Source organism: Copadichromis virginalis, linkage group LG17 (genome assembly GCF_057382275.1).
Source record: "Copadichromis virginalis isolate Kocher_CV1m ecotype Utaka linkage group LG17, C_Virginalis_male_GT1.1, whole genome shotgun sequence".
NCBI classification, from domain to species: Eukaryota; Metazoa; Chordata; class Actinopteri; order Cichliformes; family Cichlidae; genus Copadichromis; species Copadichromis virginalis.
Window position 1 is genome coordinate 15,823,759 of NC_140634.1, and position 27,997 is coordinate 15,851,755.

General features: G+C 41.6%; 1 protein-coding gene across 5 annotated transcripts; it reads right to left on the bottom strand.

Annotated features, from left to right (window-relative positions):
- On the bottom strand, positions 1–27,802 carry LOC146689150 (polypyrimidine tract-binding protein 1-like). 5 transcript variants are annotated; one of them, XM_085436123.1, is made up of 15 exons: positions 27,720–27,777; positions 23,915–23,948; positions 14,438–14,498; positions 12,699–12,871; positions 12,301–12,447; positions 12,083–12,211; positions 11,440–11,550; positions 11,185–11,359; positions 10,586–10,663; positions 10,006–10,130; positions 8,458–8,491; positions 5,277–5,369; positions 3,787–4,003; positions 3,611–3,688; positions 1–3,173 (listed from the first exon to the last, which is right to left on the bottom strand). In XM_085436123.1, the coding sequence occupies exons 1-15, from the start codon at positions 27,725–27,727 to the stop codon at positions 3,041–3,043; spliced, it is 1,596 nt and encodes a 531-aa protein (XP_085292249.1). In that variant the 5' UTR covers positions 27,728–27,777; the 3' UTR covers positions 1–3,040. The 5 variants fall into 5 exon arrangements, with proteins under 5 accessions (XP_085292249.1, XP_085292246.1, XP_085292248.1 ...); XM_085436120.1 differs by having other exon boundaries at positions 10,006–10,148; XM_085436122.1 differs by having other exon boundaries at positions 10,006–10,148; positions 23,915–23,945; positions 27,720–27,770.
- Positions 27,803–27,997: the final 195 nt, after the last annotated feature.

The window sequence follows — 27,997 nt, forward strand, 5'->3', positions numbered from 1 at the left end:
TTTAGATTAAAAAGTGATTTAATCTTTCTTTTAGACACAAACAATGTAAGGCTCAGAACCGATTTCACACTTTAATCAAAATATACAGATTTCATCAGATAGAAAACTGACAATCGCCTTTTAGACACTGAACTGTGGTATAAAACGTGTATGTACAGCTGAATGCCCCTCCCTCCTGTTACTGACTGGTCCCATTCCCACCTCACCTGACCAGGTTTTGTGATGCATTCCAGTCACCTGTGGGATCTGTCCCAATGGAAAGGCTGCAGTTATAGATTAAAGGGAACTGTGTCCTAATATGTCTCCCAGCCTCCATGTAGTGATGAACAGCATGCAGCACGTCTATCAGTTTGACAGGTGAAGGTCCCTGACACTGTGGTAACCGCAGTCAGGTTCAGCTCAGACTTGCACCTCACATAATCAGAAAGGTTTGAGCTTTACATTGTGTGAACTGCAATGAGCTGGTTTATCACAACCCTGAACTGCACATCACAGTCTGATAGTGGAAGAAAATGGACAGTTTAAGTTGATCAATCGCCAATACAAACACCCTCGTGTTCAGTGAACATGTGTCTTCAATATCTGAGTTGGGTTTTTTGGGATTTTTTTTTAACACGTGTGTTTAGGAGCTCAGACTTCTCTTGCCAACAATACGAACTTGAGTATTTTAATTCCGCAGTAAGAATTAAAGCCAATTGAAAAGTTAAATGAAAGAAGATGGTAAAAAGTGTCAGTACATGAGGGTTTGGTTGTTATCGTTGACATGTCTCAGAGTCCTGATGGACACATATGCCCACCTGTTACGTATAGCTGTGAATTTTAGAAACCGTCTCAAATTCCTCGCACATCCATACAAACTCCGTAATCACAACGTGCAGGGACCTCGTAAGATGTACCTTTAGCCCCTTTTCCATTTGATTGACTTGCCAGGTTTTCCATTAGGTGATAGCTCCTAATGCCAGGTACTAAAATAGTACCTACTTGGCAGGGATTCAAAGGGATCCAAACAGGTACTAAATGTTATTTCAGACTGCATGCCACCGACTGGCTGGTCAGTGCTGTCATTTCATTTGATGAGTCATGAGACCGTCTCATTCACAAAAATCTAAACCGCCACTTTTGAAACCCAGCAACGAGTGACATAGCTACAAAAAAACCCCAAAAAAAAAAACAAACCAACATGTCGTGGTTCTGAGTCTGACAAAAGGCCACAGACTGACCAGCAGGTATACTGTTGCCTCAACTGCCACCTTTGTTGCAGCGTTTGTGTCGCATACTAATTACGTCACAGGGCCTTGGGAGGGGTTGCTATAACAACGATGACGCACATTAGGTAATACTCGATTGTAATGGAAAACCAGTCGATCCGAGTCGGGTTGTGGCGAGTCAATCCGAGTAGGTACTAATGGAGAAGGGGCTTTTGTCATGTTCAAATTCAGGTGCAACGCGGCTAGTTTATTTGTTTGACTCTGAAATGACCCGCCCACCTGGACCTTTGGTCTGGGTATGTAGGGAGGGAGTAAACAGGGACACAATCACCATTTTCTCCTCACCTAGTGACAAAGTGAACACACAAACCCTCCCAGCTCTACTGAAGGCACCACAATGAACCTGTTTAAATGAACCATGGTCAGTGAAGAATCTTTGTCTTTTTGAAGTTCAGTTGAACATCTGAGCAGCTGGAATGACAAAATAACAATATTCATATTAAGACACAAACAGATCAAACCAGCATTTTATGGTTTCGGAGGACTGTGGGCTTCCTCCCTGCCAAACTGTCACATCAGTATACAGATAAATTAATGCCTGATTACAACTCAGTGCTGCGTCAAAGGCACTCCAAACATCTGGTTTTGCGATTAAGAAATGAATAAAAACGTTCCGCATTCTCACAGGAAAATAAGAAAGCTGAAAACAGCTTGCAGTCTTTCTGTAGTCCATAAAACCAGAAACCTGAGGCAGACATATTTGTTTGCATCCTGAAGGCCATTTTTGGTTTCAGCTGTAGTGGATCACAAACTTATAAATAAAACCATCCAGAAAGGCGACACACAAGACAACCTGACCAGATTCACCAACTAGACAAAACATTCGTCTGCACGCCGTGAAAGGCCGAGCTCACAAAAAAAAACCTAACACAAAAACAGTTATATCAGGAATGATTAAAATATTGCTACAACATTTGATTAACACATGATTGCAAACACAGAAATATAGAAATCAAAAAGAAAAACAATGCATTTAGGACTAAAGACCCAACAAACCTGCTAAAAAGACAATCAGTTCTTGTTTCACACTACAGTAACACAGTGGTACAAAACACTAGAGACAGAAAACGCAGATATATCTGTAATACAGCTCATTAACAGTAAACCTTTTCACTTTTTTTCCCCCTCTTTCTCTTAAACATGACATAATCACAGTCATTCACACTCCAGGAATAAGGCACAGGGATCATGTGAAGGTCTAGCCAGGCTTCTCTTTACGGGGCCACACTTGGACCTGCAGGCCTGAGCGGACATCTGACCTCTGATCGTTTACAAGCAGAGCTGGAACTTTTAAAGAGAGCTAAAAAGGAACAGGGTCACGTGTAAAACTTGGGCTAATTTAAGATCAAAGTAAAAGTCTGAATCTGAAAAACGTAACATCTTTGGATAAGAAGGTCGACTTTGATCCCTCGGTGTGGGAACAAAGCCCAAAGGCGAGATAAAAAAGTACATTGCTGTCTGAATTCTGACTAACCGAAGAACTCCGGCTTTATTGCAGAAAGCCTGAACAGGTCAGAACTACAACTTTATTCTCTAGTTTATAAAATTTGAGAGAATAAAGTCAGATTTCTCCTCAAGAGACCTTAATTCTGTCAGAAGGCAAAGAATCAGAAAAAAAAAAAAGCAGAAGCATAATAATAATAATAATAATAATAATAATAATAATAATAATTTAACATTAATCCAGACTCTGTGTTTTCTACAGACATGTGGTGGAATGATTGGAGTGTGGTAGATACTGTCGTGCTGACTCTAAGGATTCAGATGGTGGCTCAGATTGAGGATTTGGAGAAGGAGACTCGCAGGTGGTGGTTCTCTCCCAAATCATGGTTGTGGAATTCTATGAGGGACTCAATGGCCTCCTCCACAGAGCCCACCTGGATTAGAGCCATTTTATGGTCCTTCCTGTATGAGAAATGAACAAGAGCTTCCATTCAGACTGTTTTGAGGCAAAGCAACAACAGGACATTCAGGGGAAGGATGAATAGTACCGCACACACTGAACAAGCTGCTTGGACACTCCAAGAGGAGCCTAAAAGACTGAAGGAGATTTTGGTCTTTTACTGCAAGGGGGCACAAAGTCCACAACCAAACCCATTTACTGACTGGCCAGCAATTACAGGCCATTTAAGAAATAAATAGGAGCAAACATCAGCCGGCACAATGTGTTTTCACAACATGTTCCTGAAAACAAGGACTTGTACATATGCTAATCAAACAGATTAACACGACGAGACAGACAAACAGACCGAAGGGTGTGCAGGGCTTTTTTTTTTTTTAATGGATGACACGAATCAATAGCCACGAGTTTAAGAAGCTGAGACAGTAAAGGAGCGACTTACTGGAAGAATTTGAAGGCTTTGACCACGGCTCCTGAGCTGGCAAACAGCATCTTCAGATCATCTTCAACCACAGAGGGGCTACAAACACAAGCAAAGTAGATTTGAGGAATGCAGTTTTTTTTCCCCATCTTGGGGTCAGCTGCACCTCTCAGTTTGGAGTAAGCTGAAGGACTTACGGAATGTTGGAAAGGTGTAAGGTGGCAGAAGGCGGGAAGATGTTGGAATAATTCTTGGAGCCGGGCTTCTTGAAGCGGTGCAAGGGGGAGTTGCTGTAGTCTTTGGTCAGGCCCTGGTCCTCGTGCCCTTCGCGAGGAAGCTGAACGCTCATGTGTTTGGACAGAGTGATGCGCAGAGGCTTCCCGTGCAGCCGCTGGCCATTCAGGTGGCTCATGGCTGTACACATACAAACACAGCCTTTTACAGCCTGAGTCTAGTTCTTCTGGTCTCCTTTTAGAGACACTGTTCCAATGCAATGAACACTCCTCATCTCTTCCTTTTGTTTTAGTCTGGAGTCAAGAGCATTTCTGATGAACTGAGGGGAAAATTAAATCTGAAGACTCATAAAGCACGGATAAAGGTTAAAACCTTTTGCGTTACCATTTGTGGGGTAAAACTGTGGAACAGTTTTCCTGTGGACCTACAGCAATGTTCAATCATTAGTCAGTTCATAAAGATGTTTCAAAAACTGCTTTTGGAAGAATATGAAACTGATAAAGTTGATCACCCATTGTATATGTAACTATACTAAATTGTATCTATCACTGTAGCTATGTTAATACATGTCCTTCATTCCTTGTTTATTGTGTGGGGTAAGTGATGATGGGAATTAGGGGTAACAATGAATAGTGGGATTCAATAGAATGTTGAACATGGGGTAGGGACTAATAAGTATATTATACTTCTCCCTACTTCATTTCAGACTTAATAATTGTAATTTCATGTCATTTAGACTATTTCGTTATATTTATTTTCTTTTTTTTGTTTTGTCTGAGCACATACGTGCGTGTATTTACATATATATTTGTATTTGTACATTTAAATGCATGTATGTGTACTTGTATATATTGTTTTTTTTCCTGTATGTCTGAAATAAAGATACAATACAATACAAAAACTGACTTTATAATGAAACACGTTTGCTTAACCCAATGCTCACGACAACATTTCAGATGTTGAATAAACTTTACACTTCAGTTTGGGAATGTGTTTTGTTGCCAAGCTGAGGTTGAGAGTCGTGATCACAGATCACAAGTTGATCACAACAATTATCAACTTGTATCAGTACCAGTTTATTTGACTGTCAGCCTTAGTCAGTTCTTCTTTAGTATGTTAAAATTGGGCAGGTAAAAAGACCTGAGGGAATCAGCAGAGGGCCTAATTAATGGCTGAGAGCAACGTCAACAAAATAGCAACAACCCATGACGTGCTCCCCGTCAGTGCACCAGCAGAGGTATGAGGGTATTAGTTTTGTAGACTCCAGACTAAGAATGGTTTTTATGGTAGATGAAAGACCACTGTGACAATCTGGGTTCATCAGTCATTTAAAATTAGAAGATGCAGAAACAACACATTTTTAGACATTTCTGCAACACTCATGTAGCAGCACTAACTCTTTTAATACTCTGCACATGTGTGGTTCTCAGGTGTCTCAAAATCAGAGTGTTACCTAGCTGAGCCTGTGTGCTGTCAGACATCTGAACCAGAGCGTTTTCTTTCTTGTTGAACAGAATCTTCACTCTCATGACATCTCCATAGACACCTTAAATAAAGAGGACCGGGTTATTTGGCACACAGGAAATAGAAAAGCAACCCTCCCTGCCACCAAGCCCTACAGGAAGATGTGTATTGGACTGACTGCAGCCTGCCAGGCGACTGACCCTCTGTCTCAATGCTCAAATATGGCTTTTGTGTTTGAAGGGCTGCATACAAACCCCAGAAGTGAGGGGAGCAGCAGCAAACCTGACTAAAGGAACTTACAAATGCGTGAACTCAGCAGGAATTCCTGAATGGTTAAATACAGGAAAATTCAAGTGAGGAAAATTAAGGGTCAGAGGGGAAAACCCAAAACAAAACAAAATCAAACAAACAAAAACGTGTAGGAGCTATGAATTATGGGACAAAAACTAAATAAATAAAATAATAAAACAAAAGCACTGATTGAGCACTGAGGACATGCAAAATGTAAGAAACCCCAGCATGCAAAATTAAAAACAGACAATCAAATGACAAGACACAATAAATGCAGCTCCTCACAGTGTTAGGCCCAAACTAAAAATTACATTTTTTAAAGAATTAAAGCAAATATTTGCTTTCAAACTTTCTGACTCCAACTGAATGATAACTGTGTACTCAGAGCACAAAGTTTGAAAGGCAGCGCTCGTCTAAGAGCTGGACCCTGAACTCGAGAACAACACGACACATTAACGCAAAGTGTTTCCTGTTGTGTTGAAAATTCCCATTACTGCCAAAATGTCCTAGAAAACAGAAGAGTGCCCTCAGCTGATGACTGTCTCTTGAGCGATTTTCTTATGAAACTGTAAAAATGTTGCAAATCTCAAAAATATGACAAAAGTTCTTTGCAGAGTGTTCTGGCTAAATACAAGGATTATTTATCTGCAGAGAGTAAAACTACTCTCTGGATCCTTCCATTATGTTAACTTTTATTACAAGTACGGTTGGAAGTATTTTATACACATTGCATATCTGTGCTTATTTTGAGTTGATGTTGAGTTCATTAAGGGTCTTAAGCTTCACTGGCGTGACTGTCCAGGTGATACATGCTGATGGAAACTAGAACATAGAAGGATAACTGCAATGCATGCTTACAGTACATATAATACATATAATCTAGGAATGTGTCTGGCCTGAGGCCTTAACTCATTTGGTGTCTCACTATATTTTATTCTACTTGGTAACAGATGATCAGAGTCAATAATTAGCCTCAGAGACCCTGAGGGCTTGAAGTTTATTACCTTGTATGGAAGCTGTTATAGAAAAGAGAAGTTCTATGTCTGCTTATAGCTATTAAAAATGTACGATTAACTGTGACTAATGTCTGGAACCTATTTTAATCTGTCATTGACGCCATGGGGGGGGCGTGTACCCCACTGCTTTATAAGTGTCCACAACATGTATTTTGGTCAGAAGACATATGTTGATGTTTTCTCCGGGCTGTTAATAAACTCAACGTTTGATTGCACTTTTCTGGGGCCTCCGTGGTTTGTGACACTGCTCTACATTGATCGATTTCGCGACACTACATAGTAGATACATACTGAAGATGTCAAATATATGGAATTATGTAGCAAAGAAATACTAAATAACTCTAAATATGTCTTAGATTCCTCAAAGAAGCTGCCCTTTGCTTTGTTGACAGTGCTGCAAACCCTTGGCCTTCTCTCAATAAGCTTCATGATGTAGTCACCTGAAATGGTTTTCACTTCACAAGTGTGCCTTGTCAGGATCCATTTGTGGAATTTCTTGCCTTCTTACGGTAATCAGGTTGGAAATATCAGTTGTGTTCTGCAGAAGTCAGGTTGGTACACAGCTGACAGCCCTATTTGACAACTGTTAGAACTCATTGTGGCAAGAACCATTCGGCTAAGTAAAGAGAAACAACAGTTCATCATTACTTTAAGAACTGAAGTTCAATGCAGTGACATGCCATCCCATCCAGTTTGCGTTTAGTTGAACCATCATTTATTTTTCAACAGGACAATGACCTTAAACACACTTCCAGGCTGTGTAAGGGCTATTTGACCAAGAAGGAGAGTGTTGGAGTGCTGCACCAGTCACCTGACCTAAACCCAATTGAGATGGACTGCAGAGTGAAGACAAAAGGGCCATCAAGTGCTCGGCATCTCTGTGAACTCCTTCAAGACTGCTGGAAAAACATTTTAGGTGACTTCCTCATGAAGCTCATCGAGAGAATCCCAAGAGTGTGCAAAGCATGAATAAATATGTATGGAAATAAAGAAAAACAATTAAATGAGAAGGTGTGTCCAAACTTTTGACTGGTAGTGTATGTATAACAGAAAACTACTGCACACCCCTGATTCAAATCCCCAGGATTGAGCTGCCACACTGAAGACTCATTTTTTTGAATGGACTGGTATGTATATAGCTTGTATAGCTCCTTTCATACAAAGAAATAAAGTGCTTTGGTGAGTTATTGCTAGAAGCTGTAGACTACTGCCAGGTAAAGTCAGTTACAAAGAGGGTGCTGTACCACAAAGAGTCTCACGATCTTCCACATTTGGTGGTCTATTTGCATCGACGCTGGTCTTCAGTTTACCCCAAAACTTTTAAATGGGATTAAAGTCAGGGCTTTGTGTAGGCCAGTCAAAAACTTTACTTTGGCTCTTCACCGAGAGTGACGTATGTTTTGTTTCAATTCCAGATACACTGAAGCGTCTCCACATCATAATACTCCCCCCACGGTTTCATCGTGGGGACAGTGCTCTTCAGGTTGTATACGTTCTTTTTCCAAACACAAGCAGTGTGTAGTCTCATCTCATCTGACCAAAGGATGCACTTCCTGAAAATTAGAAGAGGCTTTAAAAGCCTCTACTGCTATTTAGTTTCTACTTGGTAAGAAATGAAGGGTTCTGTACAAACATGACCTTTTTTGGCAAGAAAACCACTGAGGAAAAGCTGCAAATATTGTGAAAATTTCAATTCAACACACAAAATCTGACAAGACCAGTACACACCATTTTTCATTAAACCAAAAATAATGAAAAAGAGGGGGGAAAAAAACCAAACAGAAACCAGAATTTTAATAAAAATTAAATCAGAACAACCATGTGGTACTGATAATTCAAAATAAGAAGCTAGTAATAACATACCGAAGAGAATAAAGAGGCAGTGGGGCGTAACTCTCTTTAAAGACAGCAGAGAAGGCAGCGGAGGGACAGGACAGGTAAAGGTGGGAGGGCAGGACAGGTGCAGGGTCCGAGGTGTTTCCATGGCAACAAATTAAAGGGGAAAAAAGACAGGTGCAGGGTCAATCAGAAGGTTAATTACCTTTGGAGGAGGGATCACATACAGATAATGTCAATATGAGAACAACATTTTTACATGAGTGCACAGGCGTGTGTGTGTGTGTGGTAGGGGAGGGGTCATGACATAGTTTAATATGAAAAAAAATTCCCGAATCAAAGGCAAAACCCATCTGTGAGCAAAACATCAGTGTCAGAGGAGACGAACAAACATGAAGTCAAACCGTTTAATGATGAGAATTCAGAAAGATTTCCCATCATTTAACAACCAGACTGAGGTGCACCGCTCTGTTAGTGGGGATTTCTGCTGCAGTGGCAAATCTACAACATTCCTATGCTGTAAGCGCAGGGGGTATCTGACCTGCAGCTCCCTGCAATGCCACTAAATGTCAGGTCAGGACAGTGATTGGCCTATTCAGTACCATGGATTCCTCCTTGCAGTACTTTGATGTAGGAGATGAACAGCTGGCTGAGTCACAGCAGAGGGACATAACTACTGGATCACTGCAGTGTGTACACAGGCACGTGACTGCTGCCACACACACATTTAAGAATGTGACGAATGCTTTTAAATGGATTTTAAAGACGGAGTGTCTGTATAGACAATGCTTAACCCCTTCCATTAGATTGGGAACATCCCTAACAGTGACACTCTGTTGGGGATGTTGGACTGTTAAGAACTTGCTTGACAATAGTCACATGTTTTCTATTTGGGCATATGAACCAGAGGGTGTGGGCTCCACATGACCAAGATCCTAATCTGATCAAAAATGGACTGGAGTGGGAGGCAGACCCACCATCAGCATCCTGATGAGTTAGTCAACTGGTATCCCAACACTGCAGACTGGTGCATGTACAGCACTAGGCAGGTAGGTTTAATGTTGTGGCTCAACAGTCCATCAGCGTCATACTGGTCACAGTGGGCCTGTATGCTGCTCACAGCTGTGGATTATGTGGTAGCGTTTAGAAATAAACCGCAGTGGTGAAGAAACCACAGATGACATCAAGCCGTGTCAGAGAGAGGCGGTTCTGAGGACCACCGCTGTGCACGTTGCAGCTGAGCTGTGATCCAAGCTGCCTTTTTTTCCTTTTTTAATTCCTGTGCACTCACTGCTCCACTTCCACTAACTGATTCAAACATGAAGAACTTTAAAATCCAGGTGGAACAGAGCACTGAAAACACTTTACATCTCACTCCATGTCCAAAATACTGAATGTTCAGACCAACTGAAGCTTTAGAAAACAAAATCCTCTAAAAAAAACAAAAACAAAACAAAACAAAACAAAAAAAAACATGCAGGCTAGTCCAAAGCTGTAGCAAGACTGGTGACATCAGTGCAGGTTAGATACAATCAGATACATGAATTAACAGCCTGTAGGGAGACAATCACTAACCTCAGGATTGAGATTGCTGACCAGCAAGACAGAGTGTCCAGCAGGGATTGGATGGAATCCCAATCTGGTGGCCCCAGGGAGGGACAGAGAGGCCAGGGCTCCGGGCAGAGCGGGGACCGCAAGGCCTGGATAGGGGGAGGACACTGGGAGAGTTGAGACAAGTAAACAAAAATCTGCAAGCTGCCAGAGATGCGTCACACAACCCACAGTCATACACTAAGGCTTCAACACTTCTGGTATGTGGAGAACAAATGATAATTGCAGATGAACTGATATGGAAAATATTTGCATCCCTGAATTAAATCATGAGACCTAACTTCCTCAGGTGCAGAGGAAGGAGGGAATGCAACAGGTTTCCCATGCACAGTGATCCTGAACCTAACCATTATTTCCACACTGATAAGGAACGCGTAGACTCCTCCCTAAGGATAAGCAACTGAAAACCCTCTAAAGGCTTCATCACAATAACTCAACTGCTGGGTCTGTCTGCAGCTGCAAAGGTCATTCTCAAAAAACAAGGTGATCACTTTTCAAAGTGTGTGTCATCTAACAGACATCCTCTCTTAGCACTGACACTCACCAGCAGGCTGCAGGGTGAAGGCTGGTGGGAAAGCGTGAGTGGCTCCAGCGTACGGTGCAGCAGAGATGATGCCTGGAGCTGCAGACAAGAAACACCGGCTGGATTTTAACTCAGCAAAGTAGTGAGATTCCACCACAAATCAATCATACAATTTTTAACCAGGATGTGTCCTTCAATGCACATATTAAACAAATATGTAGGACTGCTTTTTTCCCCCCATTCGTGCAGTATCTCTAAATAAAACTGAATTGAACTGATTTACTGGACTTTAATCAGTTTAGGTTATTACAGACAACTAGAATGATAATTTCAACTCAGTATTTTTATTCTTGCCATCTAGAGTAGTATTGCAGGATTCAGTTTGGTAATTGATCTTCTTTTGAGTTTCTGCTCATTTCACTGACTGAAACGAGCACTGAGAGCATTCTGATGCCCTTTTGACTCACATGTCATGTCTGCAGTGTCTCTGTGTGTGTCAGAGAACAACTTCCATACTAAATCTGTCCCTCAGTTCCACTGGTGTAGTACTTTTTTTTTTTCTCTTCTGCCTCAGCTGAGCACAGCTGTAGTGATGTTACATCAGTATGGTGGGATCTTACTAAAGGCTGCCATGGCCGTATGCTCCATGGTGGGCTGGCCGTCTCCAGTGGGAAGGTCTGGTCTGGTGAAGTCTCGGCTCTTCTCGTTGTTGTATTTGACGTTGAGACTGGTGAGTTTGGAGAAGCTGATCCTCAGAGTACAGCAGCCATTATAGATGTTTTGACCGTCCAGAGACTGAAACAGCGCAGCAGTAACACTCGTTACTTCTACCATTTAGTAGAAGCGACAAAAAGACTGGGAACCATCATGCTCACCAGTTTGGCCGCCTGGGCTGACGCGCCGTCCGGATACTGCAGCAGAGCCTGGAACTGATTGTTCTTTGTGAAGATGATGATCCTCAGCACAGTGCCAAACTTTGAGAAGATCTGAGGACCAAACAGCAGCTTAGTTTAGTCACTAAATAAACCAAATCCAACAGGCAGGACAACATCACGCTCAGCTCTTCCCCACAGATCAGCTGATCACCATACCGTCTGCACACCAAACTGCTAAATCTCATTTATGTTGTTTTAGCCTGCCAAGAGTTGCTGCACATCTGCAAGCCTCTTGCTAACCAACCTGTACTGCAGGTCATCATTTTATGCTGCATCTGGTTTGTTTGTGTTGCTGCTCTGTTTTGTGCCGAGTGTTGCTCGGGTTATCTTCTCTTTTCCTGCTAAAGTAATTTGTTACTTAACTACTTCTTAGCGGAATTGACAGCATGTCATTAGTGCAAACACCTGATGCTGGAGTAAAACAGGTAGAGCGAAGCACAGAAAAGGTGCGTGTTTAACTGCCGTTTTATTATAGATGAACTTTAGAACAGTCGGTTCACAGTTATTCTCCATCTGTCATGACTTTGATCAAAGCAGTGATCTACATACATGCACGCACACTGCTGTGGTGCACTACGGATACCTGGCACAGAGCATCCAGGGTAACGGGATAGATGAGGTTCTCCACCACCACCCTCAGTACTGTGCTCGGAGCCACCGCCGCCGTGTCCACGTGAGATGAACTCAGAGCCCGAAGAGCCGCCTGAGCCCTCTGAAAGAGAAGAGAGGAAAGGGGGGGGGGTTAACAAGGTGCTAGCAGAGGGACGGAGCTGTTAAGGCGCTAACAGTAGTATGTGTTACCTCCTGGTTTGGGGAGTTGTCAGTCTTGAGCTCCTTGTGGTTGGAAAACTGTACATAGACTGGATGGTGCCTGATGATCGGCACCATGGTGGAGTAATAACCCACCAGGTTCTGAGCTGCTTCCTCTGAGTTCATCTCTAAAAAGGCCTAAGAAGAGACAAGAGACACAGAACATGCAAGTTCTGCTCACGATGCAGTTCCTCAACACACAGATCTGTAGACCTGAGAGCCTTAGTATTGATCAGTGTCTCTTTCTACATGTTTAAAAAAAACAAAACAAAAAAAAACAACAACACACATCTCAATTTGAGACGCGACCAAACTAAGTTATGTTATCTGGATCCTGTGAACTGTGGATGGAAAAGAAATACACTCTCACAGGATGCTGTAGTGTGTACCTGGTTCTTGGCTTTGAGCATCAGCAGGTTGGTGACGTCTCCAAAAGGCACTCCGAGGCTGATCACCTCCGCCTCTGTGATGTCGCTGGGAAGCTTACGGATGTGGATGACCCTGGATGGCACGCTGGGACCTCTTATGTCACCTTTGAACTTTTTGCTGTCGTTGCCATTGGCTACAGAGGAGAGGAAACCGTTTTTTATTAAATGAATCAAAGGAGGGACGGGAGTCCTGGTGCTGAACACTAGAGCTGGGCGATATATCGAGTTTTTAAAAAATATCGATATATTTTTATACGAGATATAAGATGTGACAATATCCTTTATATCGATATAGTCTATGTTACGTTATAATTATACTTGCGGAGCCGCAAGTTTGCCTCTCTTTCGTCCACTTTCGTCTCTACGCAACGTTACTCGGCCTCGCCTCTCCTTCACTGAACACAACTCCCCCTCCTCCCCCATCGCTTCACCTGCAGGAAGCGACAAGATGGACACGGCAAATCCGTTAACGAGTTACTGCGCATCGCCCCGTGCGTGGGGCTGGACGGCGTCAACGTGTTAGCTAGCTAACCACGCTAACGAGCTAACCACGCTAACGCCATGCAGCCCAGAGGTGCTGCACGGACTAAAATCCTTTCATTTTCTCAAAAGTTGACAGCGCGCCTTATGTATGAATTCTGGTTGTGCTTGATGGCCGCGCACCGATTTTATGTGGAACACGGCGCTCAGCAATCTGTCAAAAAATGTTTTAGTACGACTTTGGTAAGCTACGGAGCTGCAGCGCTTGATGGATTGTCGGAGCATTACGGCTGAGCCTCGCGGAGTGATACGTACTGTGCTTCAACGTAATATTACCTTACTGTGTATAAGGACCATAAATGGCACCTGTTAAGAGACGTGGTTGCGAAGCGGATTTCAAACTCCAGGTTGTCAGTCACGCAGTACAAGTTGGGAACAGCTGTGAAATCTGTCCTTGTTATAGTGCTCGTCTTTTAGTTTACATTTTGACTGCACATTTGTGAGCTTTTTGTTATGCACAAAAACAACATTGTTTTCTTTTATTTATGGAGCATTATTATTTAATAAATGCTCATAATTTATTTTTGAGTAAATTTTATGTACATCTGCTCTATGTTAATAAAAGTGCCTGTGTGACATCTGGGACACAGCTTTGACTAAGAACTCTCTTTTTGTTCTTACTTTATGGCTTTAAAAAAAATATATCGAGATATATATCTTATATCGCCATCCAGCTAAAAAATATCGAGATATGAATTTTGGGTCATATCGCCCAGCCCTACTGAACACTCCCATCAGTTTGTGGTGTTTCAAACTTATTGTGTTAACACTGCTGATTCTGTCTTTATCATCCGCCTGTAAACCGGCATGAAACCATTTCTGTCCAATATTTTTTACATTTAAAAAAAAAAAAAAAAAAAAAAAGTATTTATATGAGATTAATGGATATTTCAATCTGTTCTTTCAGAGTGCAGATAGTCTGTCTGAAAATCTGAATAATAATTATTTTTCTGATCATTTTAAATACATATTTTCACTCCTGGACTCTAGAGGAGTTTTGTGTCATTCATAGTCAGGAATCTTAAGTCATCTTACACTATGAACCCCTTACTTCATCCCATGTCTGGAAAAACATAACTCAAAACTCAATAAGCTAATATTGTCCATTAAAAGTTGTGCATTGACACAAACACCTTCGCGTGTGCAGAGTGGGTTCTGACCTGTGGTGCTCATGATATAAGGGCTGTTGGAGACGCTGGAGCAAAGTTCGTCAGATCCTCTCTGAAACAACAGAAGCACTTCAGTTTGACCTCTTCTCCTCAGTCAGTATGCACCTCATTTATACATGACAGGACAGAATTAGGATACCAAACAAGAAGTGATGCCTTTGCATTTTTGACGGGGACAGACGAGAGAAGATTTCATGAAGAGCAGTGAATGAATCTGTCCCAAACATGTGAAAAGCTCTCGCCTGCATGAGATCCTGTTTTTGCTCTTCATTAGCAAAACTTTAGAACAGTTCTGTGATTAAACTGCAGTTCCACACAAGTGAGGTCCAACGGCTTTAATTATAAAGACATCTCGCCATCAAACCAAAAAATTCGAGGATTCAAACTGTTTACAACTGTTGGGATTTTCATACATCTCAAGTTAAACTAAGTGGTGCATCGCTTAGATGTAATCCAAGCCTTCCTGGACAACAGCTGGTTAGCACAAGAGCACACAGACCCCAGCTGCTGCATTTAATTTATGCACTTCCTCTTCCGTCTACCTGCTCTGCAAAACAGCCATGCACCGACTTTTGGGATAAAATTCTGAGAGTCCTGGTACCAGGGCTTCATTTATATCTCCTTTATGATGATTATGGTGGTGGAAAATACTTTTGTTACAACAGTTGCAATAAAAATAATAAAATAAATGAAAAATACATAAAAATATTACAAATATATCATAAAATAATAGTCATCATATTTGGCAGATGGCTACAGCATATTATAGAAAGTAATGACATATTTGTTTCCCCTTTGTAAAACTGCCTAAATACAAACGAACATACACAGGATGTAAAACTATTTGCTAACATGTGACCCAAGCTGTCTCAGTGAAGTCCACATCCAGGTTTGTTAAAACCTGCTTTCCTCTGCAGAACCCTGAGCTGTACCTGACATCATCCAGCCCGGGGCAGGTTCTGGACTGCACTTCCACTGACTTCGTGTTTTAGGTTTAAACAATGTGATCAGACAGCTACTTCTTTATCCTTTGCACCAACTGTACACCGTGACATTAAGCTCTGCTGACAGGCTCAGAGTCTGATCCAAAAGTCGTTTAGTCCCCCTGCCGTGTAACTGATACATCGATTAACAGTTTGATTGTTTGTTTGTTTTTTTCCCAGGTCACAGTGGGTACAACATTTACAGCAAAAGGCAAAAGGGAAGAAAACTACACAACTTGTAGAGAATAAGCAGAATTGAGGGGCACACAGTAATGCTGCTGCCACTAGATGTCAATAAAGAAACAGTCTATAGCGGCCATGTCTTAGTCTTAGAAAGCAAAACAAGATGAATGGTAAACGCACCTTTCTGCTGTAGGTCATATTCACCCAGTCACACACAATCATACAGCACCATTAACTATGCCTAAACACTTTCTAACACACAATAAAAGACATGCTAAGCTCAATCGTTGCCCTTTCCAGCACACAATGCTTTCATGCCATTATCACTTGCTGCCTGGACTACTGCAACTCCCTATACTTTGGTATTAACAGTGATCTTTTCACCACTTGCAGTTACTCCAAAATGCAGCAGCTCGGCCCTTAACAGGTGTTTAAATGCATGAACACATTACCCCGGTCCTGTCGTCCCTTCACTGACTTCCTGTACGTTTTAGTATTGATTTTAAGATTTTATTGCCTACTTTTAAAGCTTGGCACCTGGGTAGGGCTGGACCATATCATACCATTCACGGTAATAGGACTTTGGAGTTGACGTCACACCGCAATGCATTGTGGGAGTGCGGCGTCATTTTCGGGGTCTACGAATCAAAACAAACACACTGTGTTGGAACGACGACTACAAGAAAGATGCTTAAAAGCAGCTCAAAAGAGAATGGACTGTATAGAGACCGATTGCGTCCAGAGGCGAAGCAGCGGTACTTGCAGAAAATAATGTGCATTGGAAACATGGACCCGTATGAAATACGGCCGTGGAAACCCTGAAGACCAACCGCTATTGACGTAGTCTGACATATTTTCGTACCTTGTCCGTGGAGTCAACGCGTACAAGTCATCATTCAAACAAAGGTAAGTCAGCTCGAGTACTGCGTGTGAAATGCGTTTGATTTCATCTTATTTTATATCAGGGGCAGCACAGTGGTTAGCACTGTTGCCTCACAGCTAGAAGCTCCTATATACTTTTTTAATGTGCAGCACTTTGGTCAACTTCGTTGTTTAAAACGTGTTATATAAATACCGTCACCTTGACTTGAACTTTAAGCCAGAAAAACCAACACTGAAAGCTGGTTGCAGCTCCGAAATCCGTAAGTACCGACTTTGTGGAGTGTGGTATTAGTTATGCTAAAATAGAGCCTGCCTCTATCTATCTATCTATCTATCTATCTATCTATCTATCTATCTATATATATATATATATATATATATATATATATATATATATATATATATATATATATATATATATATATATATATATATTTTTTTTTTTTTTTTAAATGCACTCACTGGGACAGATTTAACTGCTCACTGCCAGCTATTTAAAAGTGACCCCACAGTTGGCTACAACCGTGAGGTCACACTGCTCAGTTCTGAAACCTCTTCTCCAAATTTCACTCTTTATTAGCTTGGATGAGTTCATCACACTCTGAGCTCTCTCATTAGTTCAGCCACAGTTCTCACTGCTCTGTACAGTCAGCAGCCTGACAGCCTCTAAATGTATCTAATCCACTAATCCACCAACAACGCTCAATATTCCATCTGTGACCTGTTCAGCCTGCAATAATGATTCTTTTATCCAACTACAGTCTGCTAGCCACTGTACTAATGATAACAGATGGCTAATAATAATAATAATAATAATAGCGCTTTTCTAGACACTCCATGTGCTTTACATTTCCACTATTCATTCACTCTCACATTCACACACCGGTGGAGGCAGCTACAGTTGTAGCCACAGCTGCCCTGGGGCAGACTGACAGAAGCGAGGCTGCCATATCGCGCCATCGGCCCCTCTGGCCATCACCAGTAGGTGGTGGGTGAAGTGTCTTGCCCAAGGACACAACGACCAGGACAGAGAGCTGGGGATCAAACCACGGTCCCCCCCCAATGTAGCTATCATGTAATTGCTAATAGTAAACAGCTAATGTTACCATATGTGTCAGCCAGGTTAACATGTATGAAGACCCTTTAATACTTCAGTGTTAATGAAACAGGACCTTTACTGACCTCTGAACTTTCTCCTTAAGTCCTGTTCAGTGTTATGAACGTTAACTACTCTAGCTGTTAGTGAGGACGAGCTGTGTGTCTGTCTCTGAAGTTGTGTTTCAACTAGAAGAGGTAAAGACAGCACTGCTATAGATGTTGTTCCAAATCAGGACCTTAATTCAATATTAAATGTTATTACTGAGAGTAGATTTTCAAAAGTCAAAACTACTAAAACACCACCATGCATGTCCTACATATTCTACTGTGCACCAAACTTCAGGCTAAAGTCGTCACTTTAAATTCTTTAAAGAACCTTTAATTTGCACAAAGTTTATGTAGTTACAATTAACACATTGGCACAGTTACAAGTTACCTTTATCACAAAACATCCGAAGCACTCGAACTCCTGAGCTTTTCAGTTGCCTACAGCTTTGTAAACTGTATTTTTGTGACTGCTTATAACAGGCAGGTTTTTATTCAGCTGCCTCGAACATGCAAACCTGGAAAATAAGTTTGTCTGTGTTGTAAGAAATGCAGATTGGGTGTGGAACATGACCTGTGGGGATTTAACATGCACTTATTAAATGGACTGGTTCTTATATAGCGCTTTTCACAACTTGCCTCATTCACATCCATTTATACAAGCACTTTCTATCATTCACACACACATTGACACTGCTCATGCTCAGTGTCAATATGTGAGCAGATTTACCACCGCCCCCCCAAAATACGTTTCTGATATTGCCAGAATCTTTCCTCATACATGAGCCCAAGCAGGAGGTTTTATGTTCACAAATTTGTTGTCAACTTCGTGATCAGATGAATAATAAAAAGCTGCAGAAACCTGAGCCCTGCTCTGTCTCCTGTGCCACCCCATCCAGCCCCTCTATCGCCATCTCCATCTGTTGTCTGACAGATGCCAACTGCCAGCCTGCCCCATAACTGAGGAGCAAAACAAAAGAGCCATAGCTGTGCGCATCCACACAGACATCTGGTTTTGACAGACTGTTACAGTCAAACCACAACTCTGTTTATCCACATGTAATTACAGAGGACCTGCTGCTTCCTCTGGAGCCATGCTGCAAATGGAATAAACTCAGGGAAAGCTCATCACTAATGTACAGACCAGAGTTTGGATGATCATTATGTGCCCAACTGTAATCCATTTAGACTGAGGGGGAGTTGTTTTTGTCTTAGTTATGTGCCTGCCAGTGATTAACGCAATGGCTGACTCACCCCAAAAACACTTTAAGGGGAGGATGAAGTACAAGAGAAGAAAGAAGGTGACAAAGACAACGCAGACAACAAAGACAAAGGGGATGAAGACAACACATTAAGACAACGTTAAAGCAATAGGTCTTCCACTCATCCATCACTCAAATTCAGGTAAAGCACATTACTCTACAGTGAGTCATTAGGAAAAGTACATTTTTCTCCATGATGGAATGTGGACCGAGAGTCGATGACAAAGTCATAGAAGCACTAGAACCTGCCTGTAACCAGGTAGGACAAATAGTTGACTCTCTCTCCAAGGCGCTCGTAAGGAAGTTGCTTCGTGTTAAAGGGTGTTCTTCTTCACAGTCGACGAGTGCTCAAACATCCCAGAATGCAGATAATCAGATATCAGCCAAATGTCAGGAAGTTTCCCACATGTGGGAAAGATCTTGATCGTCCCAGAATTACAGCATTCCAAAACAAGGATCCCAATGTAGTATTCCCCTCTGATCGTAGCGGAAGTTCAACACAAACACAGCCAGTGTTGGCTTTGTGGTGGCTGGCTTGATAAAACCTAACACTCCAGCTGAGCCCCTTTTCCATTAGTACCTACTCGGATCGACCTGCCATGGTTTTCAGGGTTTTTCATTAGGTCATAATAACTGGTACTAAAATAGTACCTGCATTTTTCTCAGGGAAATGGCCACAAAAAACAATGCCGTATTCCTCAGTCTGATGAAAAGTCACAGGCCAAGCAGCAGGTACATCATCGCCTCGACATCCACCTTTGTTGTAAAATTCGCATTGCAAAATAATGACATCAAACTCAGACATGCTGATATAACAATGACCACGCACAATCGGTGGTACAAGATTGTAATGGGAAACCAGTCGATCCAAGTAGGCACTAATGGAAAAAGGGCTTTGGAGATAGAAGGTATCACCACAGTGGTTCTCAGCTTTCTTCATTAAGAAAGCTGAACCCATCTGCCATGTTTTCTCCTTCAGGCTCTGAGTGTTTATATAAAATGTGGTATTTCACATACCATGCAACTCTGCACAAAATGATCCCTATGAATGCAGCCATTAGAGCTCTGACTAGATGCATTTAAACATTACAGCTTGATGCCTCATGGCCTAATAAAGGAGACATGGTAATTGTTTGACACAGATCAAAATGAAAGAAATGTGATTGATTGACAATAAATACCATGATTAAGTTGCTTCGCTGCAATTTCAGCAGTATGAAGGTGCTGCACGTATTCTAACGGAATACATGCAATACCAGCTCAGAATGGTTTTAAATGACTTGCCTGAAGACAGAAAGAAACAGGAGAGCTGTAATCATCAAAGAACATCCCTCCTTCTCAGATCTCCTCCTGCTCTTAGATCGCAGCTATTTGTTACCTTCATGTGATTTTGGCTTAGATTCTAGCTTGTATCGACAAACACACTGAACGTGACTGCCAAAGAGTGACCTGAGGAATGTGAGTATTGGCTGCTGAGATGTCACACACATTCACAACTGTGAGCAATACTTTTTCGGTAACAGAAACCTTAATAAAACCACTAGAATCACATGAACTGCCGGGCTTCAACTCAAGCTGCGACTTTATTTTGGTAGGACCGTGCAAACAGTGGTCCAAAGAATCTGAATTTATAAAATGATGATGATAATAATAATAATAATAATAATAATAATAATAATAATAATAATAATAATAATAATAATTATTATTATTATTATTATTATTATTATTAATAATAATAAGGCTGCAATGATTTATTAAGTAATTCTAATATTAAAAAAAATACAAATAAAAATTTGGCACAATTTCTTTGCTCTGTAGCTCTGTTGTCACCATGGAAACACGAATGCAAGCGTTTCACCCCGATCTGCCATTAAAAGCAGACCTGCAATACAAACGTATTTAACAGCTGCGTGTGAAAATAAAGTCTGAAAACATTAAGCCTAAAGTTTTAAACACACACATGCAGAAGAGTAAAGAGGCGGAGCAGTTACCGAGACGGGAGCTCGAGATGAGTGAAAGAAAATGTGTTTCTGGAACCCAAAAACAGCAGCGCTGTTCCTGTAACCACCATTAAAACCTTTACTGGGAAAAAGCTCGCAGGAGCCCTTCATCAAAGCACCCGATCAACAAACTCCAATTTAAATCCAATAAGGACTATTTGTTTTACATAGAGACAAATCGGCAGTATGCCTCCAGAAGCTGTATTAAAATATGCAGATCAACTGACGACTGACAGTAGCCATTCTTTTATACATATAGCCATACCACAGCAAACAGGGGTGAGTCTAAAGGGGGCCATGGGGTGTACTAGACCATATTTACTTCAAGGCTTTTGAAACATTCTTCAGATTAAAAGTGAAATAGTGTAAAATATTTTATTAATTAATTTACATTAATATTTAAAAATGCAGAAAAATGTTTTTTTCACAAGCCAATAAAAATGTACATTGGCTAGTAAAACACTGAGCGACTGATTATTATTATTATTATTATTATTATTATTATTATTATTATTATTATTATTATTATTATTAATTTTGATCAACATCTACACTATCATAAAGTCCGTTTTCAGCAGCACAAAAACCTGTCTCCTATTAATGTCAGAAACTCTTCCAAGAACACAGAGTAAAGGTTAATTTTTATGCCTTAGTGTACATTTCATGTCTTATTTTTATTTGACTGTACTTGACATCATTTATATATTTTTACATTCAAGAAAATCGTTTCTTTAAAAATTTTGACTTTAATATGGCATCTTGATGCATTCTCAATAATGAATATTTATTATTGCTCATTAATAAGATAAGCATTTCTTACCCGATTAATCGATGGAATAATCAGTAGATTACTCAATAAAATAATAGACAGCTGCTGCCTTAAAAAATGTGTAAAATAGAAAATTAATGCAATGTTTAATTAGCACCATGATTAGTTTTGATTACTACCTTGAATGGCCTGAATAAGAATAAGGATGCGTTTATGTAGAAATTAGTGTTGATAAGGGGAATGTGCTGATGCTGTCAAGGGGGCCTTTTCCATTAGTACCTATTCGGATCGGGTCGGCACGGGTCGACTCCATTTTTAGCGCGTTCTATTAGGTGGTGGTACCTGTATGAATCGATGAATGAAGCAAGATATATAAAGCTATTGAGTGCTCAGGAATAGAAAAGCGCTATACAAGAACCAGTCCATTTAATAAGTACATGTTAAACCCCCACAGGTCACGGTCACAGATCCACACCCCATCTGCATTTCTTACAACACTGACTTATTTTCCAGGTTTGCATGTTCAAGGCAGCTGAATAAAAACCTGCCTGTTATTATGCACAATAAGGATGAGTACTTCACATCTACTGCTTACAAATAAACGTCTCTGATGCCGCTATAATATCATGTTCTATTATTCATTGTGCTCCTGAAGAATGAAAAGCAGCAGTCATGTACCTGAGGACTTGTTGTAATCTGACACGCGGCTTCAATGCCGGAAAAGTCAGAGAGATCAAGCAGCATTCCAGTTTAATGACTGAATACAGACCTGCTGAACACCAGGGAGTCACTGTTTACGATATTTGTGCTTATAGTGTACTAGCCAATCACTAAAGCCGAAGGAGGCACTTCACTTCAGACCAACTTATTTTTAAACCCAGACAAGGTTTAGGTTTTAATAAGCTAAAGGAAAATTCTTATTAAATAAATTTGTGAATCATCTTATAGCAACTTATTGACACTGCTGGGTTATGAAGAATATGGGGAGTTTTTTATTAACACCAATATTAATAGTGAAAATTATTACATAGTCAGCCATACAAGCACTTTTTCTATGCTCAAGTTCTTTCTGAGGCATGTTGTATAAAGTGCTTTGAGTGCTCAAGTAGAAAAGCACTATATAAGAACCACTTACAATCACATGTGGCTATATTGATACTCCTCTCCAAACACTGGTAAGGACAAAATAGTGGTTGTAGCCACTTTTCACACACTCTTCATCTTAACACGAAAGCCAGCAGGTACGAGTTTGATATAGGCGTCTGCCAGCTAGCTACTAGAAAATCTGTCATTTGTGCAAACATTGGTAAGGACGACTGAAGGAAGAGCTTCAAACCATTACTCTTTTTTTTTTTTTTAATTATGCATCTAAGAAAACCACTCTTTTAGTTTGGTATTTGCACTGGAGCTTCAAGGCTATGTTGATGATGCTGTTCCCTTCAAACAACATCCAATAATTTACAGATCAACATTCGTGTTGCCTCATTTACACTTTCACACCATTTTAGTCAGTGAGTTCGGCTGCACTTAAAATGTTGTACAGCAAGTATGTCACAGCACCATTTCTGCCGCAGCACCACACTCCTACGGATTTTAACTCTGGACTTTTTGAGTCCTTGCACTGTGTCTGACCTCATTGTCGGAGAAGCAGAGCATAGAACGTGGACACAAAATCACCTGTGAGAATCACCTCTGCCATCAAATTAAGAATGAAAAACAGTCTGCTGTGGTTTAGTCAGTGCTTTTTAGCAATCAACAGCATCTCTGAGTGGACTCAGAGAAGACTTGATTAGGAGTTACAAAAACACTCTGCAGCCCATCTAGAACCTGAAAAGCACTCACTGCAGGAGACTACTTTCAAAGTGAAAGTTCTGATGTGATGGACTTTTCAACAGTCCACAGGAATGACAACAAACATCCACAGGATCTTTGCTGAGTGGCTGATTTGTGCAACAGCAGTAGCATGCTGCTTAAGAGTGCATGCATGCATGTGCATGTTGCTGTTGAATAAACTGATTATCCACAGACCAGTTTTGGACTGTACCTGAGGTCAAATTACTGCTGGGCTTTGGGCATTCAAAAGACAGACAAGGGAGCCACCTCCACAACGATTAAAGGAGAAAGCTCTGCACTGTTCCAGATGGCAGCATCTCCATCTATTCAGACACTCAGTGATGACACAGCAGCAAACAAAGCAAGAAACCAGACAGAAAGGAAGAGGAGGAGGAAGCAGAGGTGCCTACCTTGGTGCCAACTGTTATATCGTGGTGGACACTGCTGTGAAGAAAAGACAGCGTGTTAGAGGCAGCCAGGGAAAACTCGAACACAGAATGAGTCTCACTGAGGTATCAAAAAAGAAAAAGAAAGGTGATGATGTTGAAGACTGTGCGGGAGCAGGTGGACAGAAGCCGAGAGAGGCCGAGCAGGCAGCAGCGATCGGCAAGGGACCGATAGCTCGGCGGGTTGGTTTGCCCTGCAGATGGGACATCTCTATTCAGCACCTGCTTGCCTCAGTGTGCACCTCACCTTTTCCATAAAAACCTCACGGCAACCTCAAGTGTTTTTCATACAAGATCCAAACGGTGATAAGAGAATGAAGCAGAGTCTGAAGCAGACCTTTTCCACAAGCAGCACATGGATACTAGCTCCACGCAGCCTCCAACTGCTCTGACTGCTACAATAGTTTGGTGACGGTGGAGGTGCTGCCTATTGAGACGCAGCTTTTTGAAGCCAGTCAGAGCCACTTGCACCTCACTGAACCCTGCACCCTCTTTTCCATCACCAACCTTTTTCCTTAGGTCAGAGGTCACAGGAGTGGCCGCTCAACCCAAAAGCTTGAGAAGTTCTGCTGTTTTTGAAACCAATTTTTGCAGTTGGACATTAGAACACTTGAGGCACTTAAGACCCGAAACTTGTGTTTATTGCTTATTCACTATCATAATTTCTCATTCAGACCAAATCATTACAAAGCTCCAGCAACCAACCAGTAAAGGCGGCTGTGAACACTGAGCAGCTGAAGCGTCTTGCCAGTCACATGGGATATGGTCACTCAGTACAGGAGATACAGGATGCGAATGTGCTCCACAGCTGCTTTATCAACTATGGATAGGACTGAAATCCTAGACCAAGTTCAACTAAAACTAAATCAATAAAAAGTGTGATGGATTCACAGTGAACAGATGAAGAAATTTTTTTTTACTGCCAAAGCAAACCATCAGCTCTTATCAGCAAATCATCAGATGACCAGGCTTTGATAAGCCGGGATGTGTAGAGAACTGACAGAGTGTACTGACCCGTGGTGTGAACACAGTCAGACACACACACACACACACACACACACACGATGCTCCTTTGGTAACAGGAGTGCTGGTGTCTTTCTGTCCATCAACACTAAGCTTTGACTTCAATTCTAGTTCCTGTCTGTCGGGAACATGGTGGCATCCCGACGGCCCCTGTTACACAGTCTGTAGAGTCACAGTTATCAGAACAGCTGCTCCTAACAAAAAACAAAATAAAACGCACAGACATTTATCCCAAATCCGTGTGGAGACATCAGCATTGCACTACAATGCATTTGAATACACGGATATTGCCGTGAAAGTCAAGCAATGCCAACAAACTATTAGAGGGCTCTGGGAGGTCTTTGCAAAGAAAATACATTTTTTAAAGAAAATACATTTATTGGCTTGTGAAGAAAATTTATTTATATATTTTTAAATATTAATGTAACTGAATTAATAAAATATTTTACACTATTTCACTTTTAATCTGAAAAATGTTACAACATGTTACAAAAGCCTTGAAATAAATATGGTCTAGTACACCCCATGCCCCCCTTTAGACTCACCCCTGTCTGCTGCGGTATGTCTATATGTAAAACAACAGCCTGCAGCAGGCTGTATCATTGAAACATGTATCAGACTGAATGAATAGTTCATCTGCATATTTTAATACAACTTCTGTAGGTATACTGCCGATTTATCTCAGTGTAAAACGAACAGTCTTTACATATGGAGTTTGTTAATCGGGTGCTTTGATGAAGGGCTCCTGCGAGCTTTTTCCCAGTAAAGGTTTTAATGGTGGTTACAGGAACAGCGCTGCTGTTTTGGATGCTACAAATAAGTTTTCTTTTACTCATCGTGAGCTCCCGTCTCGGTAACGGCTCCGCCTCTTGTGTGTGTCTGTTTCTGTTTAAAACTAGAGGCTTAATGTTTTCAGACTTTATTTTCACACGCTGCTCTTAAATGCGTTTGCATTGCAGGTCTGTTTTTAATCGCAGATGGGGGTGAAACGCTCGTGTTCTTGTTTCCATGGTAACAACGGCGCGCTACAGAGCCGTGCATTAATTGAAGCAAAGACTTTTTTGGAGAATTTTTCGAATTACTCGATAAATTATATTCCAATTCAAGAAATTCCTTTGTGTAAAAAAAATAAATAAATAAATTTAAAAGCACTACTATAAGCACACAGTGCACAAGTCCACTGAACAGCAGTTTGACTTTCTCACACACAGGTACTATATCTACATCCTTTCTGCTGCCGCTTTGACTTATCAACATGGACTGCAGGCTATACTCCAAACATGACTTGTTGGTGTTGTTCACCCCCCCACAAACACACAAACTTCCATCCAGTATGCTCAAGTTCCTCACTTTCCCCTTAAAGAGTATGTTTGCCTGTAGACAGAGGTGAGAGTTACGTAATTGTGGAACTGATTTATCGGATGCAAGTCAAAGGAAACCTGCCCTTTTTCACCCACAGCTTTTTGGAGGAAATGTACAAACAATGGGTCAGTCTCAAAAATAAAGGTTTGCTGAACAAACCTACCCAAAGACGCCTCGATATGAAAATGAATAAATGACACAAAGAGCTTGGAACAAACTAAACAAAAAACAAAACGCGTTTTACACACTAAGGTATGGCCCAGAGCAAGTGAAAACCGGCTGGCCAGGCTGAGGCCCACACCACTGTGCTCAATGAGGAGCAGCTGGAAGAGGAGCCCTCGGGGCAGGGATGAGTCCTGACGAAACACAAATATTCCATCAGGGCCGTGAATGCTCCACAGCCCCCTGACTGAAGCTGAAATGACACGCATTATATTATGAGTGGACACAGCTACCGGTGTGATCAACGCTAATAACGCTGCTATTTTCCCCCGTCAGTCCACACAGTTTAACAGCAGCAGGCTTACAGGCCTCACATTCCCTCCCTCCACCAACAAAGCTGCTTTCTCCTATTCACCATCGCTGCAACTGAACTCTGTGAAAAACAGCCACTTTTAGGCCCTTTCCCTAATCCAGCAGACTAAAGCAAGACACCATCTACTTTACATCTAAACCTGAGCACACACTCAAAACAAAATCACCCCCAGAAAACAACACACGCACACTCCTGATGGCGACTTCTACGAGTGTGTTACAGCTTTTAAAAATGCACTCCAGATGAAACATGACAATTAGGAGTTTCACAGCAGTCCTCTCTCGCTCACACACACACTTTAAAGTACAGTTTCCGCATTTAAAGGATTAGAGGGCCAGCTCCATATTTCGGGACACACGACACAAGTGACGCTACTTTATTAATTTATGCTTTTATTAGTTTTTTAAATTTTAACTGTTACTGTTTCACGTGAACGACTGCCTGGCAAGATAAACCAGAATGGGCGTGAGCCTCTAACCTGTGTGCTCTGGTTACTTCTCACCGCTCATGTATCCTATACACATCACCAACAACCTTCCAAAACGTCCCCGAGCAGAGCCTCAGCGGGTAACCGGGTCGCGCTTCAGTGCGGCCGTGATGTGGGACTTTGGAAAAGAGAGGTAGGTGCCCGCAGAGCACGGCCCACCGTGAGCTAACAGCACAGCTAACTGTGCTAGTCACGCTTCCTGCTCCCAGCACAAAACTCACTTCTGCGACTACTCCGCGACAGCAGGAGCGCTCCCTGCACACTACAGCGCCTCCGACAAACCCCGGTGCTCCCGGGTTTCCATGAAAGAGCAGAAACGACATTTAAGCGGAGTGTCACCGTGAGACTGTGGAATAACTCACCCGTCCATTGCACAACACGGAACTACAGAGCAACAGGTCCCAACAGCAGCCAACAGGGACCCCGAGCACCGCCGCTTTAAACGGACAAGATGGCGTCCGTCGTGAGGACTCGCTGATTGGACGGCTCGCAAAACTGGTGGGCGTTCATGTGCAAAATCGTACGTTGATTGGCTGGTTGGACCCAAAATACAACAACAAAGAAGCGCTATTCCAGCGAAGATTTGCTATGAGTAAGATACACGCATTCACGGGAAAAAACGGATACACGTTTTACTCTG